This window comes from Miniopterus natalensis, chromosome 9 (genome assembly GCF_054644295.1).
Source record: "Miniopterus natalensis isolate mMinNat1 chromosome 9, mMinNat1.hap1, whole genome shotgun sequence".
In the NCBI taxonomy this organism is placed as follows: domain Eukaryota; kingdom Metazoa; phylum Chordata; class Mammalia; order Chiroptera; family Miniopteridae; genus Miniopterus; species Miniopterus natalensis.
In genome coordinates, this window is record NC_142089.1 from 65,598,163 (window position 1) to 65,618,670 (window position 20,508).

Consider the following 20,508-nt stretch of genomic DNA (forward strand, 5'->3'; position numbering starts at 1 on the left):
TTGTTAAGTAATTTGTTATTCAGTTATCTTTGAATTTCAGACTTTTAAAATGGTATTTTAGAATTTGATCCAAATTGTCTTTGAAAGATCTTTTTAATACATTTAACTCGAGTCCAGTGCTTTATCTTGGCATAAAATCTTTTTTAATTAAAAAATTGCAGCTCAAGATATCACTGCAGTGAACAATACAAGCTGTAAGAAACCAGATGAAGATTGTGAGGGCCTTTTTAGACCTGCAAAAACCCTGAAAGAAGGAAGTGTCCTAGATATTCTGAAAAACCCTGGTAAGATAATGGCTGCCCTTGAGATAGTCTAAAATTTTAATTATAAACTCATGATTTTATTTTAATATCATTTGTGGTATACTTTAGGCTTTAAGAGAATTATGGCTAATTTAATAGGAGGTTGACTTCTGAATGTAGATGTAATCAAATGCTATTCTTTTAGGGGAAAGATCGTAGAAACTCTACTTATTTCATTAGAATTCAAGGACTTTGCACTAAAATGAAATTTCAAAGAGGCAAATATAGAAGGAGAAAATGAATTGCCTGTTAATAGATATAGGCCAATATTGAATGAAAATAAATAAACTTGATATACTTGGACATTTCTTTCTCCTTAGAGTCTTGAAACTGCCTTGTTCTCAGATTATTCCCCAGTAGTGGTGTTTGTGTGTGTGTGTATGTATATATAACAAGGCCGACAAACGTGTGCTGATTCTAATATAAGAGACAGCTAGTAGGTAATCTAGCTAATCATGAAAGCTAGTAGGTAATAATTTGAAGGCAGTGACTAGAGATTATCAAATAGCAATAAGTTTTCAGTTTGAAAATCAAAGAGGATAGTCACAAGTTCAATTGTGATGTGTACTATAATAATATAAAGGTGTTTATAAGATAATCTAGTAGCCCAGAAGAATTTAGACCCAGAAGTGTTTATGTATGATTGAATAGGAATTTCAAAATAAGCTTGGCTTCTACAACAAGATATAGAAAGATTAGGTTTTTTTTGGTTAGCTCTCTCATTTTATAGATAAGTATACTGCCCATAGGAGTCTCAGTAATGTAGATGATTTTATACAGTTATGGCAAAACTCCAGAATACCTGTACTAGGATTAACCAAATAACAGTAGTTAGGTAAGCATCAAATTCATATAGTTTATCTTCATATAAGTTACACTTTGCATGCATAATGCCCACACCTCCCCCCCTTTAACTTTTTTTAAATAACAAAAATTTGGAGAAGGTCATGTGTTCTTTTGAAGGAGAAATTAGGAAAATTGGAAAAAGTGGAAGAAATAGAAATCTGTGGTACTGTGAGGTCATTACTGTTAAAATTTTGCCAATCTTAGTGACTCAAATTAATCATTAACAAAATGTTGACCACTGGGAGTAACTGAGATATGTGAGATTATTTTGCAGTTATGCTAAAAATAGCTCTAGTCTGAATTATTTCTTGGTAACACTAGAAAATCTCTTAACCTTCTATGTCTTCTTCCCCTCCAATTTTCTTTTCCTTTGGTGCTGAAGGCTGGAGAAGCAGGGTCACTGGGTTTGTTGGTATGAGTAAAATAAAAATTAATTGGTTCAAAGTAAAGGATTGAAACTTTATTCCTACAAATGAAGTATAGTTTCAGTGATTCTAATGACAACAGTTTTGGTATAGTACAAAGACTTTTTCTTTCTATTATCACATGGTTCTACATGAATCTCTTAGTTGTCTAAATATACCTTCAGTAGTTATAAAAAGGTATACTTACAATGTGAAAGGCTTTGAGATTATATTGGAGAGGTAATTGAAGCAATTTTGTTTGAATTAGGGTTTGGTAACTACATGGGTCTGTATTTGAGTAACATGAGCTTGTACTCCATTAGGATTGACTGGATCTTAGTAATTTTTGTATTTCTAGTCCTTACTAGATGGTTTGGTACATCTCTATTGGAATTTATCACATTTGTCATTGAACTGTTGCTATTTTAAAGCTCTATATGAATTTAGTACAGAGCTTTAGGTTAGTTTAGAACTAAAAATAATTCTTACCACTCAGTTGTACTTTGGAAGAACATCTCCCCAGTGACCATACCTACATAGCTCAGCTGGTTTTTACCAAAAGTAGAGGATACCACAGCTGTAGATTATGACTGGACAAAATTCAAAAATTAGATATTGAAGTCATTTGGTATAGTTAAGGGAACACTTAAAAGGAGACCCAGCCGGCATGGCTCAGTGGTTGAGCATTGACCTATGATCCAGGAGATCGAGGTTCGATTCCCAGTCAGGGCACATGCCCGGGTTATGGGTTCGATCCCCAGTTGGCGTGCAGGAGGTAGATGGTCAATGATTCTGTCATCATTGATGTTTCTCTCCTCTCTTTCTCTCACCCTCTTTCTGAAATCAATAATATATTTTATTTTTAAAAAAAGGAGAGAGAGATAGGGGAAGAAGGCTGTGAATGTAGGTCACTGTTGCAGGAATGTAGAGTGTAGCAAGACACTCTACAGGACATTGATGACATATAGATCAGTGAATTATAAATTAAAGCCTTAAATTAGGTATTGGTTTTCTATAATAAATAGAAATTCAAAGAGGAAGAGGGTGATAAAACATTTTTTGTAGAATTTTAACTAGGTCTTAGTGCCACTTATTATTTATTCAATTAATTTATAGTGCTTAAGTAAAAATCGCCTCTTAAGTAGTCCATCTTGGATTGTAGTAACTCAGCAATAAGACAAATATGTTTTCTTTCAGTAACAATATTTTAGTTAATGTTTTGATTAGAAAACATTCCCTAACTTTTTTTCCCAATTCTACCCATCCTATAGGTTTCACATCACCGAAGGCAGATTCTCTTGCTGCTGATCCTACTACCACAAGCCCAGTAGTTTATACAAGACCAGCAATAAGTAGCTTTTCTTCTAGTGGAATCGGGTTGGGGGAAAGTTTAAAAGCTGGGTCATCATGGCAGTGTGATACTTGTCTACTCCAGAACAAAGTTACAGACAGCAAGTGTATAGCCTGTCAAGGGACAAAATTGCCACCAGGAGATACTGCTAAACCGACTGGAATTGGGACACCAAGTAAGAGTGGCAAACCAACTCTTTCTGCATCAGGGACAGGTTTTGGTGACAAATTTAAACCAGCAATAGGAACTTGGGATTGTGATACCTGTTTAGTGCAAAATAAACCGGAAGCGATAAAATGTGTAGCTTGTGAAACACCAAAACCTGGAACTGGTGTTAAGCGAGTCCTTACATTGCCGGTGGCTTCAGAAAGCGCTGTCACCATGACTGCTTCGTCTTCCAGCTGCACTGTGACCAGTGGTACCTTAGGATTTTCAGATAAATTCACGAAGCCCAAAAGGTCCTGGGAGTGTCCAGTATGCTGTGTTCCTAATAATCCAGAGGACAATAAATGTGTGTCCTGTATGTCTGAGAAACCAGGTACGTTGATGGCTGTTTGGAATAATTTTGCTCATTATGCTAGTAGAACATTTTAATTCTATGTAAAACCACTAAGAATAATCTGAATATTTAAGTGTTTCAGGACGAGCATTTTCTCATACATCTTAACTTTTTAAAGCTATATTGAGGTTAAAATGACTTGCTTGGGGCTGGATTTGTGTTTTCTCAGGATAGGCTGTAAGTTAATACTTTGACTTCTTTGTATGCATTTTTATCAGAAATGTCTTGCTCTTCATGATCATTTTCAAAGTTGACTGTTAGAGATGCTGAGAGGTCTTAGAACAGGGCAGTCTTTCTCAGACCTCTGCAGAATAAAATATTACTCTCTCTTTTTTTCTCTAAGTAAAAGTGAGGATAGCTAGTGGTCATTTCCAGGGAAGGCTTTAATAAGGGGTGGACAATATTGCTTTATGAAAGGCTGTTGCTGAACGTTAATTGCGATACCTGTACTGGTATGCTACCTGCCAGAGATCGCACTGGTAGTGAATTACTGAATCATCAGTGAAAAAATCCTAACTTAGCTAGAAAAATGGAATTAGGTTTGATTTTTTTTCCTGTTTTTCTGTTCAAGCTTTAAAGAGTTAATAAAGTTCACATCTGGAAATGACTCTTTGCTGTTTTTGTAATACTGTTATATAATTATTTGGTACAGATATATGGTGACATGAATACTAAATAAAACATAGGAGTATCTTGGGAATTATATGTGCAGTTTTATGTCTGTAATGAAAAGCCCTTGAGTTATGAGCCTAAACCTCTGTCTGAACTCAAGGGGTTAGCCATGTATCTTAGTTCCTACTTGATGTCTCCATGAGAATAAGATTTTGTAATCTTTGTTTTGAACTGTCTCTTCCTACCTGACAACCCTCCTGCCCTGAATATTTGTATCTATAAATAAGACCTTGATGCAGGCAGAGAACTGAAACTCTGAATTGATGGAAGAATAAAACTTTGAGTCAGGCAGTAAATTGTTACACATAAAGGAAGCTCATATGTATTACAGAACACTGACTTCATCCTGTAAATGGGCCATTATTTTAAGCAGAGGGGTAATATGGTCAGATTTGTATTTTGGTAAATCACTTGGTGGCTTTTTGAAGGATAGATTTGAAGGTGACAATTTGGAGCTCAGAGGACAGGTTAGGGATATTGTATCAATAATATAGGCAACCCGGCTGCATGGCTCAGTGGTTGAGTGTCGACCTATGATCCAGGAGATAAAGGTTCGATTCCGGGTCAGGGCACATGCCCAGGTTAGGGCACATGCCCGGGTTGCAGGCTCGATCCCCAGTTGGGGGCGTGTAGGAGGCAACCAATCAATGACTCTCATTGATGTTTCTATCTCTCTCTCTCCCTCTCCTTTCCTCTCTGAAATCAATGAAGATATTTTAAAAAATAATAATGTTGGCAAAGATAATGGTGATGTGTACTAATGAAATCAAATAAGAATGGGAGGATGTAGACTAATGTATAGTTGAAGACTAAGATTTCAAGCTGCTGAAGTTGACTTCCAGACATGTGAGGCCTTTGAGTATAATGGACCCTCTGGGCCAAAGATACAGATTAGAGTCATTAGCCCATGGTTTTCTAATCATGGGAGTAGAGGTGATGGAAAGTAAGTGGAGTGAGTAAAGAAGAGGATCTAAAAATGAGCTTTGCCAACTTAAGGGAGTGGTAGGAATGAAACTTTGGAAGTTAATTTTTTAGAAATACGTATTTATTTTAGAGAGGAAGGGAGGGGGATAGAGACATAGAAACATCCATGAGAGAGAAACATCAATTGGCTGTCTTATGCACGCCCCCTACTGGGGATTGAGCTCACAACCCGGGCATGTGCCCTGACCCGGAATCAACCAGGGACCTCTTGGTTCATGGGTCGACACTTACCACTGAGCAACACCAGCTGGGCTGGAAGTTAATTTTTTAAAGGAATAACCAGAGGGAAAACATGGCACTGGTTGCTTCTTGGAAGGATGGATTTAAGGGAATAAGTCTTAAATCAAAAGCTGTTATTCAAACAAACAATGAGAATAGCGGGAAAGAGAAAGAAAAAGATTTGAGAAATATGTAAGGGAGGAGGAGCCATCTTGCCAAGCTAATCAGTTGAAGTGGAACTACCAACTAAGAAAGAGGCCACAGGGATGAAGCAGGTACAGATCAGGAAACTTGGTGATTAAAGCTATGCGAGTAGATGAGAATTTGTGAACAGGGCAATGGTGGAACCTCAGGGAGGAGTTCTATTGGCAAGATGATCGAGAACAGACCAGTAAAATACAAACAACAGGTAACTGGGAGAAATGATGACAACTGGAGAACATCTAGAGAAGTAGGAGTACCATAATGAATGGCTTCACTCTTAACACTATACAGGGTGGGGCAAAAGTTGGTTTACAGTTGTGAATACATGAAACAAAGCTTATTTTTGTATTATTTATTGTATTATTTTCAATATGAAAAACTGTAAAGCTACTTTAGCCCCCCCCCATGTTTCTTCATACACTGCTTTGCCAAGCCATCCTTCCTGTGCAGCCTCCTCTCCCCATAGAACTTGCTAGTTCTGCTTAAAGATTTAAATTCTCTCCTCTGAGGATCCTTCTCCTGAGCCCTAGTCATTTCTTCTTCCTGTACTCTTGTATCAGATCATTTATCACTTTCGATCTTGGTGATGGTGCTACTATGCATTTGTTTTACTTTTCCCTTTGAAGACTGAGCACCTTTAGAAGTTAAGCAACATTTATTTATCTTGATGTTCACAGAGCCCAAGTAAATTATGGCGTTTAATAAATGTCTGTTAGATGACTACCTTATAACAAATGCTATGAACATGGTAGGTGGTTTCAAGTAGAATTGCAAAGTGGATGGTAGAACACTTCTATGCAAAAATGATCATTTCAAAGGCCAGAGACCTATGCTTTGAAATCTTGACTTTAATATGGTCTGTGGCTGGCTATTTTGTGTGTTAGAATATTGCCTTCAATTTATATCAAATGTTTTATAATGCTATACTGTTTGAAAAACCTGGACAAAGATTTTTAAGGAAAATTTGGTCCTAGCCTCAGATTTATGAGCATGAATCTTTTAAAACCATGGCTATTCAAACTTGGGGTTAAGAGGTGCTTAATCCCTGAGCAAGATGAGTGTGAGCTGCTCGTTTATAAGATTAAGAGAAATCTAAGGTCTGTATACTATTTTTAATAATGTAATGTTTATATTTCTGGCATTTTCTCTGTCTTAATAGGAAACACTAATAAAAATTGAACATTTAGAGTTAGTGATGTCATTAAGATAGTGACATAATGTAAATTAGAATTTCTCTGTGTTCCCGCATTGTTTTCAGGAAGTTCAGTACCTGCTTCAAGTAGCAGCACGATCCCTGTCTCTCTGTCTTCTGGAGGCTGCCTGGGATTGGACAAGTTCAAGAAACCTGAGGGAAGCTGGGACTGTGACGTATGCCTAGTGCAGAATAAAGCAGATTCTACCAAATGTGCTGCATGTGAAAGTGCCAAGCCAGGCACAAAAGCTGAGTTTAAAGGTAAAGCTTTGATAAAGTGCTTGATTGCATTGCCATTTTAAAGTGAAATATTTGCAAACAGCTTTAGTTTTTAAATTATTCATTCACTATTTAAAATGAATGTAAATGAGGTATTGTCCTGGACTTTTAGTTCACATCTGTCTCTGAACTAGTGTAAAGTTGGATTATTTGCTGGTGAGCAGTGAGGTATCTTTTCTGCAGCTGGGTAAATAATCTTTCTTGTGTTATTGAGTCTGAGAGAGTTTTAGCTTTTTTTTTTTGTTTAACTGTTAACCCTTTGGCATCCAGATGAATTTCCTGTCTTTTATTTGAATAGCAATTTATATCCCTAGAACCTTATTAGAAGTAATCCAGACTTGGGTTTTGATTTGCCCCAGAAAAATTACTCTTAATATTTTGTTATGTAAATATAAAGAAAGAACCACTCAAAGTAATTTATGCTAAACTGTCTGGAGGCCAGATTTTTCAGGTATTCATACTTCGGTATGAATTATTTCATATTTCATATGAGACAGTCTCATCAGAATTATGATAAATGCTTTCAGAAGATCACTACTATTCAATCCACTTTAGTTCCTTCTGTAGCTTCTTTTCCATATTCTCTACTTGTAGTACAGTGGTTGCCATACCTTTACATGTGTCCCTTTAAGGCAGAGGTGATAACTAATTATTGGTTTTGGCACCTTTATTTTTAGCTTTCTCTGTAATATCACTTGAGGTATCTTAGAGACCATGTGGATAGCCATTTGCTTTTGAGATTCTGATAAAATTTTTCAGTTGCATTTTTTAGGGAAAGAAACTAGTGTGGGTAATCATTAAAGGGGGAAATCTGAAGATGAGGGCTTGTAAAGCGTGGCTGTCATTCGTCTTTATTTACATATGGGTAAGCAGAGTAATGGATAAATACCTTGGACCCTTTAATAGTTCCTGTTTGAGGCAGTCAGTCAAGTGCTTCATTTCTAGTTTATTCACTGCAGAAAAGCATTATGAAACCAAGACTTTGATCTTGTCAATATAGTATTGTTTATCTTTTAAAATATTGTTTCCACTAATGTAATTCTGGTTCTTTGATGCTAAATTTTTTTTAAATGCTTGAGTAAATAACACATTCACAAGACTTAAAAATAAAATTATGACAAGATTCACAGTGAAAAGCCTGTCTCTTGTCCCCATTGGCTCATTTTTCATCCTTCCTCTCCTACCAAACAAATAGCTATGGTTAGTTTCTTATAACTCTTTCAAAGTTTCTTTATGCACATCATAAGCAAATATAGTGTTATTCTCTATATTCTTATTTCCCTCTAATTGTTTGATTATATGCCATACTGCCTTTCTGCTTCCTAGATTTTATCACCTATTAGCTTTGACATACATTTGTTCTTCATTTACAGTTGCCCAGATTGTATATGGCATTTTGTGTGTTTCTGAGTTTAGTTTGTCTTTAAAATAAAGACACAGCTGTAGATTGCTGAGTCAGAGGATATGTTTTGTAATTTTTCGGTAAATACTGACAAAATGCTTTTTATAACTTTGTGCTAATTTACACATCCACCTGTAATGTATAAAGTATGTTATTCCTAGTGACACTGTTTTATCAAACTTGTCAAATCTCTGCTATTCTTTTTTTTTAAATTTTATTTTTGTTTAAAATATACGGATGTCCCTTTTTTCTCCCCAATGACCCGTTCCACCCTTTCCCATCCTTCTCCCCAGTCCCTCTCCTCACCATTTTCCGTGTCCTTGGGTTGTGCATATATGCATATAAATTCTTAGGTTACTCTCTCCCCCTCCACCCACCCGCCCTCCTCCATCCCTCTGACATTCATCAGTCTCATCTATGCTTCCATGTCATTGAATCTATTCTGTTCATCAGTTTATTAAGTTCTTTAGATTCCATGTATAAGCGAGATCATGTGATGTTTATCTTTCTCTGCCTGGCTTATTTCACTTAGCATAATTTTCTCCAGGTCCATCCATACTGTCCTAAAGGGTACGAGATTCTTCTTCTTTACAGCTGCGTAGTATTCCATGGGGGTAAATGTCCCACAGCTTTTTTATCCACTCATCTACTGATGGGCACTTGGGCTGTTTCCAGATCTTAGCTGTTGTAAACTGTGCTGCTGTGAACATTGGGGTACATATATTCTTTCTGATTAATGTTTCAGGATTCTTAGGATATATTCCTAGAAGTGGGATCACTGGGTCAAAAGGCAGCTCCATTTCTAATTTTTTGAGGACCCTCCACACTGTTTTCCATAGTGGCTGCACCAGTCTGCATTCCCACCAGCAGTGTACTAGGTTCCCCTTTCTCTACACCCTGACCAGCACATGGTGTTTGTTGATTTGTTGATGGAGCCATTCTGACAGGTGTGAAGTGATACCTCATTGTGGTTTTAATTTGCATCTCTCTGATGATTCTCTGCTATTCTGATAAATGAAAAGGGGCTTGTCTGTATAGTTGTGAGGATTGGGATATAGTTCTCATGCTGAATTTGGTTTATGTTTACTGCCATTGCTAATACTCGTCAAAGTAGGCCTTTTCAGAATTATTCCTATGTCCCTTTGGTTTTCAAGGTTTACATTTTGTTTGAGAGGATAACATTAACTCTGTCTTTGTGGTGTCTTATATTTTTGAAGGCTTTGGCACATCTTCCTCATCTTCAAACCCAGCAGCCTCATCCTTCAAATTTGGCATACCATCATCCTCTTCTGAGCCTTCTCAGACTTTAACAAGCACTGGGAATTTTAAATTTGGAGATCAAGGAGGCTTTAAAATAGGTATGTCATCAGATACTGGGTCTTTAAACCCGGTGAGTGAAGGCTTTAAATTTTCTAAACCGGCAGAAGGTTTTAAATTTGGAGTTTCATCTGATTCTAAACCGGAAGAAATTACAAAGGACAGTAAGAATGATAATTTTAAGTTTGGACTTTCTTCTGGTTTAAGCAATCCAGCTTCTTTAGCTCCATTTCAGTTTGGGGTGTCTAATCTTGGGCAGCAAGAAAAGAAAGAGGAACTGCCTAAACCTTCACCTGCAAGCTTTAGTTTTGGTACAGGTGTTATTAACCCTACTCCTGCTGCTGCCAACACCGTAGTGACCTCTGAGAACAAGAGCAGCTTCAGCTTTGGAACTATCGAAACCAAGAGTGTGTCAGTGGCTCCTTTCACATGTAAGACGTCAGAAGCAAAAAAAGAAGAAATGCCTGCTGCCAAAGGAGGGTTCCCTTTTGGCAATATGGAACCTGCCCCTCTGCCATCTGCTTCATTGTTTGCTTTGGGACGGACAGAAGAGAAACAACAAGAGCCTGTCACTTCTACTTCTTTAGTGTTTGGGAAGAAAGCTGACAATGAAGAGCCAAAGTGTCAACCAGTGTTTTCCTTTGGGAATTCAGAGCAAACCAAAGATGAGAGTTCTTCAAAGTCTACCTTTAGTTTCAGTATGGCAAAACCATCTGAGAAGGAGTCTGAGCAGCCAGCAAAGGCCACTTTTGCTTTTGGAGCTCAAACCAGTACTACAGCTGGTAAGTATTAAACATTTTCTTTTGCAAAGTGTCTTTGATATCTCGACAAATGCAGAAAGTCAAGGAATGGTTTATACTGAACATATGTGAGAGAGACTAGTAACAGAACTTTAGAAAGGAGCTTAGGATTTTCAGCTTTAATTTTTCCAAACACCCATGATTCTAATGAAGTTATCTACAGATCTGACTTTGAGAAATACAGTTCTAATGGAGAGCTGACAACATTGCACATTTGTTCATGCCTTTCACCCTTCTTTGGGCTTTCTAATTTGAATTGACATATACTACTCAGGAAAATAGGCATTCTTTCTTATGCTCATGAATATTTTGTAACTAATGAAATCTTCATATGCAGGCCTTCATTTACAAATAGAGATAACCAGTCAATCGTCAGCCATGTAAAGGAACATAGACAAATATAATGAATCCCTGAGAAATAGAGATTATTATGAAAACTAAAATCCTGAAAAGAAAAAAACACCCCAGCATTTTTAAAAGTTAAAAAATGGTTGATGAAACAAAATCATTTAATAGACTGAGTAGCAAAAAAAACATAGCTGATAATCAGATGAGTGAACTGGAATTTTTCAGAACACAGTGCAAAAGTACGGAGAGGTTGACCCAAGCTAGATTGATAGGTTCCATTGTAATAAGAGTATTTAGAAGATGAGAGCAGTATGGGGGAACTATCAAAGAAGTGACAGGAAAATGTCCTAGATGTAAAGAAAGACATTGGTCTTAAAAATGGAAGTGACCCACTCATTGACAAAAACCAGTGACATTTTAAGACACCAAGCCAAAATCCTGAATGCTTTCAGAGAGAAAAGCTGTTTGCCATAAACAGTTATCAGATTAGCATCAGGCTTCAGTTTGTAACATTAGATGCTAAAAACAGGGCAGTGTCCTCAAAATGAAAATGGGCTTTGAACCTAGAATTCTGTAACCAGCCAAATTTCATCAAATAAGTGCTAAATGTAGATGTTTTCAGACAAGTAAAGAATCCAAAGTTGAACACCCATGAACATTTTGGAATAATAAATTAGAAACAATCAAAATTAAACCTGAAAAAAATAGTGTGAATACAACAAATGTGAATTGTTTTTGTGTATTGAATTTTCACTTGGAAATTTAAAAACACCCTTCAAAGAAAATAAAAGCTAAATTAGATATTACTTGGAAAGGAATAAAACAGATAGGATTTAATAAAATTTAATCACAGCATCTATATACTGTTTCCTTTGAAATAGACCTCCTAACCCTACTATATACTGACCTGAAAGTGCACTAAAATGCTCCATTTTTTGTAACCTGTACTAATGTCCATACCACAATGTGACCAGCCCTGTCTAGTAGACAGTATTGGAACTGAGACATTATTGGAATAATCTCAAAAAAAGGTCTTCAATAGGTGGTTGGATTTAGGATCATCATATAAAGTCAATAACTTTCCTCCAAAATCAACAGTAAAGCATTAGCATATCTCATTTGTATTTTTTAACATTTTAAATTTATATTTTATAATAGCTGCAGAACCTGTTACATGCTAACGTAATAAAGACATATTTAATACTTATTCCTGAGTGAGAATATTTCTCTCCCTCCCAGCCCCCACCCCCAATATAATTTCAGTTCTTAGAGGAATTTTTGTGGATCTTGACAAGCTAAGCTCTTTCTAAAGTTTGTATGGAAGGAAAATGCACAAAAAATTTTGAGGAGAAGGGCAGGCACACACACAGCTTTGCCTTATTAAATATTAAACCATACTGTAAAGCTACAATAAAAGTCTAGTAACAACTGTATAAGAAACAAATACACGTATATTTGGAATTTAACATGTCATAAAGGTAGAGTTATAAATTAGTGAGCAAAGGATGAACTAGTCAATAAATGCTGCAGGAAATTGCCTATTATCTGGTTAAATTGAAGTTTTAATCTTGCTAACATAAATTGCAAAATCAGATTTCTAAAAGTACAGTTAGCTTCTACTATCTGAATTTGTTATTCAAACATAGTATCCAGTTAGATTTTGGGTTTAAGGCATATTTTTATTTTTATTAATCTCAAGGATGAAGGTTTTCCTATGTAAGACAGGAAATCTATAAGGTAGATGAATATATTTGACTACATCAAAATTTAATATAACAAATGTGCCCATTTGATGAACGAATGAATCTATATTTTAAAAATTCTGTTTTCTAATTACTTCTTACATTGTAGAATAGGGAAAAAATGCTTTCTGTGATTACTTGCTTTTAAAGATTGTTTCTTAATTTCTGTCATACAGATCAAGGTGGAGCAAAGCCAGTTTTTAGTTTCTTGAACAACAGTTCCTCTAGTTCAAGTACTCCAGCCACTTCAGCTGGCGGTGGCATATTCGGGAGCTCCACCTCTTCGTCCAGTGCACTGGTGGGTGCCTTTGTGTTTGGACAGGCCAGCAACCCCGTGAGCAGCTCTGCCTTTGGTAACCCTGCTGAATCCAGTACATCTCAGCCTTTGCTGTTTCCTCAAGAGAGCAAACCAGCCACCACATCCAGCACGGGTACAGCTGTTACCCCGTTTGTCTTTGGTCCAGGAGCTGGCAGTAATAATACTGCAACCTCTGGTTTTAACTTTGGAGCTACAACCACATCTAGCTCTTCAGGTACTTAAAAAAAAAAGCGTACTTGGATTAGCCTTAATTATGAATGTATCAACTCTTCGAAAATAATACGGCAGTTTATCACAAAATGGCATGAGTGCCTTTACCTCATCTGTACTTGGGGTGTTGTAGCTATTCTCTGTGGTGTAATGTACATCTTGTGTTTAACATAAGGAACTCTCGGGAGCAATTTTTCTAATCTCAGCAAGAGGTATCTGTAGTTTTTCCAAGTAAGTAATCAGACACTGGGGCTTATCTGATTAGACATTAGTCCTCATTGTGCAGGATGCACATGGCATAACATTAACTGATTTCTGCAATATGTTAAATTTCTGATGAGGTTAGTTGTCTTCTTAGATATATTCCATTCACCTAATTTTTTTGACTATGAAGGTGTTTTGTTAATAGAAGTTTTTATTTATATGGATTCTATATAGTTTTACTAAACAGTGGTAAAGAGATTTGCATTCTCTTCATTGGTAAAGAGATTTACAATCACTATTCAAAACTTTGGTGGGATTTTTTTTTAGCAAGGTAAGATTGAAAAGAAGCTTGAATTTGCTTTTAACTTTATAGAAATTTCTTGAGGATTATCTCTAGCTCTCCTGGTGATTTGTGGAATTTTTCGGCCTATAGGATGCTCTTTTGTGTTTGGCACTGGACCTTCAGCACCATCTGCCAGTCCTGCATTTGGTGCTAACCAGACCCCAACATTTGGACAAAGTCAAGGTGCCAGCCAGCCTAATCCCCCAGGCTTTGGATCTATATCATCTTCAGCAGCATTATTTTCTGCTGGCTCTCAGCCTACACCACCTACTTTTGGGACAGTGTCAAGCAGTAGCCAGCCTCCTGTGTTTGGACAGCAGCCTGGCCAGTCTGCATTTGGCTCTGGAACAGCTCCAAATTCCGGTGAGTGTGTGTACTAGTGATGTAATTTGTATCTGTACTTAGGTTCAGCATATCTTACATGTAATATTTGTCTTTGAACTTTGAAACATGCATGTCTTTTTTTTTTTTTTTTTAATTGTCTCTGGTACTCTGTAGAAGAGAGAGATGTATGTTTCATCTTACTTATAAACTACATTCCCAACTTTGACACATAAAGCATTTTTAATGTATTAAAGCTTTAAGGTATTAAAGCATTTGATTAAAATGTAGTTATTTCTTAAGTCTTTGATTTAGGTATTGGATTCATTCCATCCCATTTCTCTCCTGAATTTTGGGGCATTCTAGCCTAGAAAAGCTGTAGTGTTTTCTAATCCTCTTTGTGATTGGATTTACTCAGGAAGCTATGCCCCGGCTCTAGTACTCTTTCCTGGGACAGTCCAGCCGAGTTGTCTCATGATGCTTTCTTTTTGATGACACAAGCCTTTTCACTTGACTTGTATATTTAAGCAGATGTTTCTCTGTGTGTTTTTTAATATGGTTAATCACCTGATGTTATATAGGGTGGGGCAAAAGTAGGTTTTCAGTTGTGAGTACAAGAAACAGTTTATTCTTGTATTATTATTTATTAATTATTGTTATTTTCCATATGAAGTATAAACCTACTTTTGCCCCACACTGTAATAACATATACAGTGACACTGTAGTTAGATTAATATTCTGAATATGCAAATGCCATGTGGTCTGCTGTGATTTTTCCTACACAAAATTTTATTTTCTCTGGCATTAATGATTCCCTTTTTGTTAACGATTCCCTCTTTGCATAGGTCTCTTCTCAATATTTTCAAGTACATTGGCTGTTTTTCAGTATCTGGAAGAAGTTTCTCACAGAGTTTTCTAAACTGCTCCTCCCACCAGGCTTTCTATAGACGCTTGCTGTTTAACTGAGGTTTTGGGGATCCTTTTTACCAATTATCCTGGAGATTCCCTTTAGCTTCCTCTTAAAAAGCATCTCTCTCTCCTGGGTGTCATGTCTTCCCTCTTATTTCCTTGTTTTGGTAGAGCAAAACCTTCCAGTGGTTTTTTTAAGGACTCAGGGAAGAAAATTTTGAGACCTTACAAGATTTCTGGAAGGGTCTTTATTTTACCCTTACGTTTGTTTGGTAAGATTTTGGTTGAATATAGATTTAGATGGGAAATTATTAAGATAATTTTGAAGGCATGTCTCCGTGGTGGATTTTCTGGCTCTCAAAGTTGCTCTTGAAGTCTTCTTTGATCTTTGCTTTTTAACCTGTTTCTTCTTTCTGGAATCTCATTAGACTCTTTTGCCCCCAGTGTTCTGACTTAGCAGAAGGATCTTCCTCGGTCTGGTTCCATTTTTATCCACTGATTGTGTAAAGAATTTAGTGTGTCCTTTTGTGAACTTCCATTCTTGGGAATTTTCTTGAGTTCTTTCTTTGAAGATTTTGTGCCTCATTTTTTTTAAACTTCTGTTCTCTACTTTTTTTCTACTTTTTGACTTTGTTGGACTTTCTGGGAAGATTTTTTTCAACTGATTGTTTACTACCTGTTCTTTTGAGATTTTAATTCCACTAGTATTTTTAGATTTGCAAGCATTCCTTTTTGGCCTGTTGCTGTTTCCTTTTTATATCCTTATGTTCTTTTTTTAGAAGAGTTGTATATTGATCTCTTGAGGATGTTATTAATGAGGTATAGTTTTCCTTAAAGCTTTTGCTTTGTCAGTTTTCTTCAAATTACTTTTTTTCTTTTGTTTTTAGTGTTTATGAAATACTTTGTTCAAATATCTGGTGTTTTTCAACTGTCTACTCATAGTGTTTTTTTGGTTTTTAAAAACTGTAAGAATATTTAACACGAGACCTATCGTCTTAATCAATTAAGTGTACAGTACAGTATTGCTAACTATAGTCACAATTACAGTCGATCTCTAGAACTTACTCATCTTTTAAAACTGAAATTTTATACCCATTGCATAGCAACCTGCCCCCACCCCATCCCGCTGCCCCCACCCCATCCTGCTGTCCCCACTCCTGGCCCCAGGTGCCACCATCTGCCCTCCTCCTGTGAGTTTGGGTATTTTATATTCCTCGTGTAAGCGAAATCATGAAGTACTTGGTCCCTCTGTGACTGGCTTCTTTCAGATTCATGTTTTTGCATATTGCAAGATTTCCTTTTTTAAGGCTGCATGTTATATTGTATTTATGTATGTCATTTTATTTATCTCTTCATCTGTCAGTGGACATTGAGGTTGTTTACACATCTTGGCTGTAGTGACTAATGCTGTAATGAACATGAGAGTCCAACTATCTATCTCTCTGAGATACTGATTTCAAATTTTTTGGATATATACCTAGAATGGGATCGCTGGGTCATATGATAGTTGTAGTTTTAATTTTTTGAGAAACCTCCATACTGTTGTTTTCCATAGTGGCTGCACCAGTTTACATTCCCACCAAAAGTGCACAAGGGTCCCTTTTCTTCACATCTTCACCAGTGATTGCTATTTCTTATCTTTTTGATAATGGCCATTCTAACAGGTATGGGTGATATCTCAGTGGTTTTCATTTGCATTTTCCTGATGATGAGTGATGTTGAGCATCTCTTCATATACCTGTTGGCCATTTGTATTTCATCTTTGGAGAAGTGTCTATTCAAGTTCTTTGCTCATATTTTAATTGGGTTATTTGGGGATTTTTTGACTTTTGAGTTGTAGGAGTTCCTTATATAGTTGGATATCAGCCCCTTATCAGATATTTGGTTTGCAAATATTTTCTCCCATTCTACTCATAATTTTGGCCCCCCTAAATACCATTTGATAATTCTTTGTGCATGGATAGGGCTTACAGATCTTGAATTTCATTGTAGTTTTATCTGTCCTGTTTACTTGGGAAGACCTGGGCTTCAATATGTTTAGGTCTTTCAGATTACCCAGAGGAGGTTCTTCCTAGTCTCCTGCCTGGAGGGTATGTATATCCAATTATGCCAGCGGCTGAGAGCTGAGTCCGAGAGGAAGGTTAAAGTTCTCAATATTATATCAACACAACTCTTTCTTAGTCCTTCTATTTTCAATATGATGTTCTTGCCTTTACCTGTGCAGGATGACCCTGCCCCCAGTCCAGAGACCTCTCCAGAGAATAAAGCTGCTTTTCTGCTGGGGTAGAGGAAGAGGCTGACCGTTCTGATGTTGGGAAGGGATTGAACCTGCGTACAGGCTTCTACCATTCTTTTCTTTTCTTTTCTTTTCTTTTCTTTTCTTTTCTTTTCTTTTCTTTTCTTTTCTTTTCTTTTCTTTTCTTTTCTTTCTTTTCTTTTTTCTTTTCTTTTCTTTCTTTTTTTTTTTTTTTTTTTTTTTTGGTCATACCTTTATTCTCACTTCCAGAGGTACCTGGAACCTAAACCTTTTGAGTATGTTTAGTACAAATGGAATTGCCTCTGTGCTTTCCCTGCTGCTAGGTTAGTATTCAGCTCCAGTCAGCCTTCTGACTTCTACATTTTATTGCTGTTGTCTCCTCTTTCCCATCTTTGTAAAAACCCTTTACTGTTATTTTAACATAATTTTTGAAGAAGATGGGCTGAATTGTTTATTTATTTTGCTATCTTTAACCAGAAGTTCTCTCAGGCCTTTTTCTTTGGTCATGGGTAAGTTGGGTCACTTGTTGGAGGGTGACATGTATGTTCTTTGTCAATGAAGAAAATACTCAGTTTTCTTTAAGTGGTCATAAGAGAGCTTAACCCTTTACTATATTTTGTATTAAAAGGTCAGAGTCATTTCTAGAAAAACTATCATTTTTACCTTAATGTTTTTTGCTTCAATTATTGTAGGTTCAGTTTTCCAATTTGGCAGCAGCACTACAAATTTCAACTTCACAAACAACAATCCATCAGGAGTATTCACATTTGGTGCAAATCTGAGCACACCTGCAGCCCCAGCGCAGCCTTCCGGCTCAGGGGGCTTTCCATTTAATCAGCCACCAGCTTCATTTACAGTGGGGTAAGAGAACGTTTTGTTGAAATGGAGAATTTAACATGGTTAAGGGTGTGTACTTGTGCATGAGTGTGTGTGTGTGTGTGTGTGTGTGCTGTTTTTAAAATCACCAAGGTGCAGTATAGTTCAGGTAAAAGCAAGTATGTTCTCTAATATCAATTTGCCATATTATAGTTTGGGAGGATCATAGTCTGAAAGAAATAGCAGAGAGTGTGTGTGTGTGTGTGTGTGTGTGTGTGTGTGTGTGTGTGTGTGTTGTACAACAGGAAATGTGTTTACTTGAACAATGTCTCTCCTCCCCCCTTGTCACTGGTCACATTTGGAGTTATATTATGATTCTAAAATACTGAGCATCATATCACATTTTGAAGTTTTTATTTTTCACAGGTCAAATGGGAAAAATATGTTCTCTTCTTCTGGAACTTCAGTTTCTGGTCGCAAGATAAAGACTGCTGTTAGACGCAGGAAATAAATGTCACAATGGTGTTATACACACGTTTTAACAAAAGCTGTCGTCCCGCTTTTAGATACTGGATTGTACTATGTGCTGGAGTTATCAGAAGTCAAATCTGCCTAAGGACTTCTTTGATTTTGGAATTATCCCCTTTCTTTCTTTACAAAAGCCCTGCCCTCACCTCTCTCCATGCCCTTTAAAAATAAATAATAAATAGACTGATGACTGATTCTTCAGCAAAAATATTTTATGATCCAGCAAATTATTCACTGATTTGGCTTAGGCTGGCTGAATTCAGGAATGGAGCCCGCTCAGTGAATGGCTTTGTATAGAACCTCTTCGTCTGCACCATTATGTGCGTTGATACGCGTTTATGGAACGCATTGATATTGTAATTATATCTGACGAATTCTGTATAGATTAGAGGATGTTGAAATGAATGATTTCTATGCTGAGTTTGTGCTGGTGTATGTGTGAAGTGAGTGAGTTGGGTGTATTGTGCACTAAAATTTTCTGATAGAGGAAGCCTGATTAAAGAATGGTTCATGCTAAGGACTTGTTAGATCTAGTTCCTTCTCCACTTAATAATTATATGCTATTTCTATATTTTCATTCTTCTATCACCTGTCTTGCCTTTTCCATTATTTTATTATGAGACTTGTGTAAATACAATTTTGTTTCTGTACTTTTTTGGCATAACATAAATCTGTGAACTTGAAATTTTAATTTTGTGTTAGAATTTTTTTGTTGTTGTTTGTTTAGTCTTGTCTCAGATTTTATTATGTAAATCCCATTATTCAAAGTTGCCTAAATCCATTTGGAAATCTTTAAAAAAAAATTGGGGATTCTTAAAGTGAATTTATTGGCTTTTCTGATCCAGTTTTGTTTGGACCAAAAACCAGTATTGTACAAAGTATTAAGCATATATTTTTATATTTACTGAAATGGACTGTGGTGACTTTGGATAATAAGGAAAAGTTTAATATTAAAGCCATGTTTATTACAGTATAATTAACATGTTAAACCATGGGATAAATGCCATCAATAAAAAATTGTGAAATCCTTTTTGTTCTAGTGTTAACTCTGGAAGGGAACCTTTTTATAAAGGTTAATAATGGTCAGTTGGAAGATAAATTTCAGAGAATGCTTTTAAGTGATTTGGATAACTCCCAAGTGAATGGGAAAGTGTCTGAATTTACAACATATTGAAGGTACCTGCTTTTCATCTGGTGCTAGGAATCTTGCCTATTTTGCATATAAATTGACATACCTTTTTAAAAGTTGGAAATAAACACAGTCATTTCTGTTTGTACTTGTATCTTCCTTGATAGGTGACTAGACACTGAGTTTTTATTGAGTTCTTGTAGATACATAGCCAGACCAGCCCACAAAAACTTCAGTGGTCCTTTTGTGTAATGTTTTTTCTGATTATTTTACTTAATTTTTAAAAAATTAGATTTCTGTGGTTCATAAAAGAGCTGAAGGGGGCAACATTTGGTAATTTTATTCTTCAGTTTGAATGCACAGTTATGTTGTGCTGACTTCTATTTTGCTGAATTTCTGGTTGAGGTGTAAATTCAGAACTTTAAAAATGTTTAGCTTTTTGGTGTATGTGTACAATGAAAATATATTTTTTCCTATTAAAAATATCTTAGGCCATCATCAAATGCTGGTTTTGGGGTAGAAGTTTTGTATTTATAATGCACATTTGACATGGTCCTGTTTGGGGGCAAACAGTGGTGGTTAAGGTTGGAAGAAGTAAACTGGAAATTTGTGGTTTTATGAAAAGGTAATGCCTAACTAAGTTGCAGGTCTGTTCATTCTCAGCCATTCTTCAGGCCCATACGGATGGGAATTTTAGGCTTTCTACTCTGGGAAAGGTTTTTCATAAGAAATGTGCTAGAAAGGTTTTCTTTTACTTAAGTACCTTTTTATTTTCTTTGTAAAGAAGTGACTGAACCATCCTTAAAGTGGCTTTTCTTGAAAATGAAATCTTGTGGCCCCCAAACTGAAGT

The 20,508-nt window shown here is 36.3% G+C and overlaps 1 protein-coding gene across 3 annotated transcripts in view; it reads left to right on the forward strand.

Annotated features, from left to right (window-relative positions):
* NUP153 (nucleoporin 153) overlaps positions 1-19,801 on the forward strand; it is a 66,645-nt gene extending 46,844 nt beyond the window's left edge. For all 3 annotated transcript variants that reach the window (XM_016205261.2, XM_087820629.1, XM_016205267.2), the window contains 8 exons: positions 162-284; positions 2,824-3,441; positions 6,800-6,994; positions 9,632-10,513; positions 12,798-13,154; positions 13,788-14,060; positions 17,877-18,045; positions 18,427-19,801. In XM_016205261.2, the coding sequence (XP_016060747.2) occupies positions 162-284; positions 2,824-3,441; positions 6,800-6,994; positions 9,632-10,513; positions 12,798-13,154; positions 13,788-14,060; positions 17,877-18,045; positions 18,427-18,511 (2,702 nt within the window). In that variant the 3' untranslated portion in view covers positions 18,512-19,801. The remainder of the gene's footprint in view (positions 1-161; positions 285-2,823; positions 3,442-6,799; positions 6,995-9,631; positions 10,514-12,797; positions 13,155-13,787; positions 14,061-17,876; positions 18,046-18,426) is intronic.
* Positions 19,802-20,508: the final 707 nt, after the last annotated feature.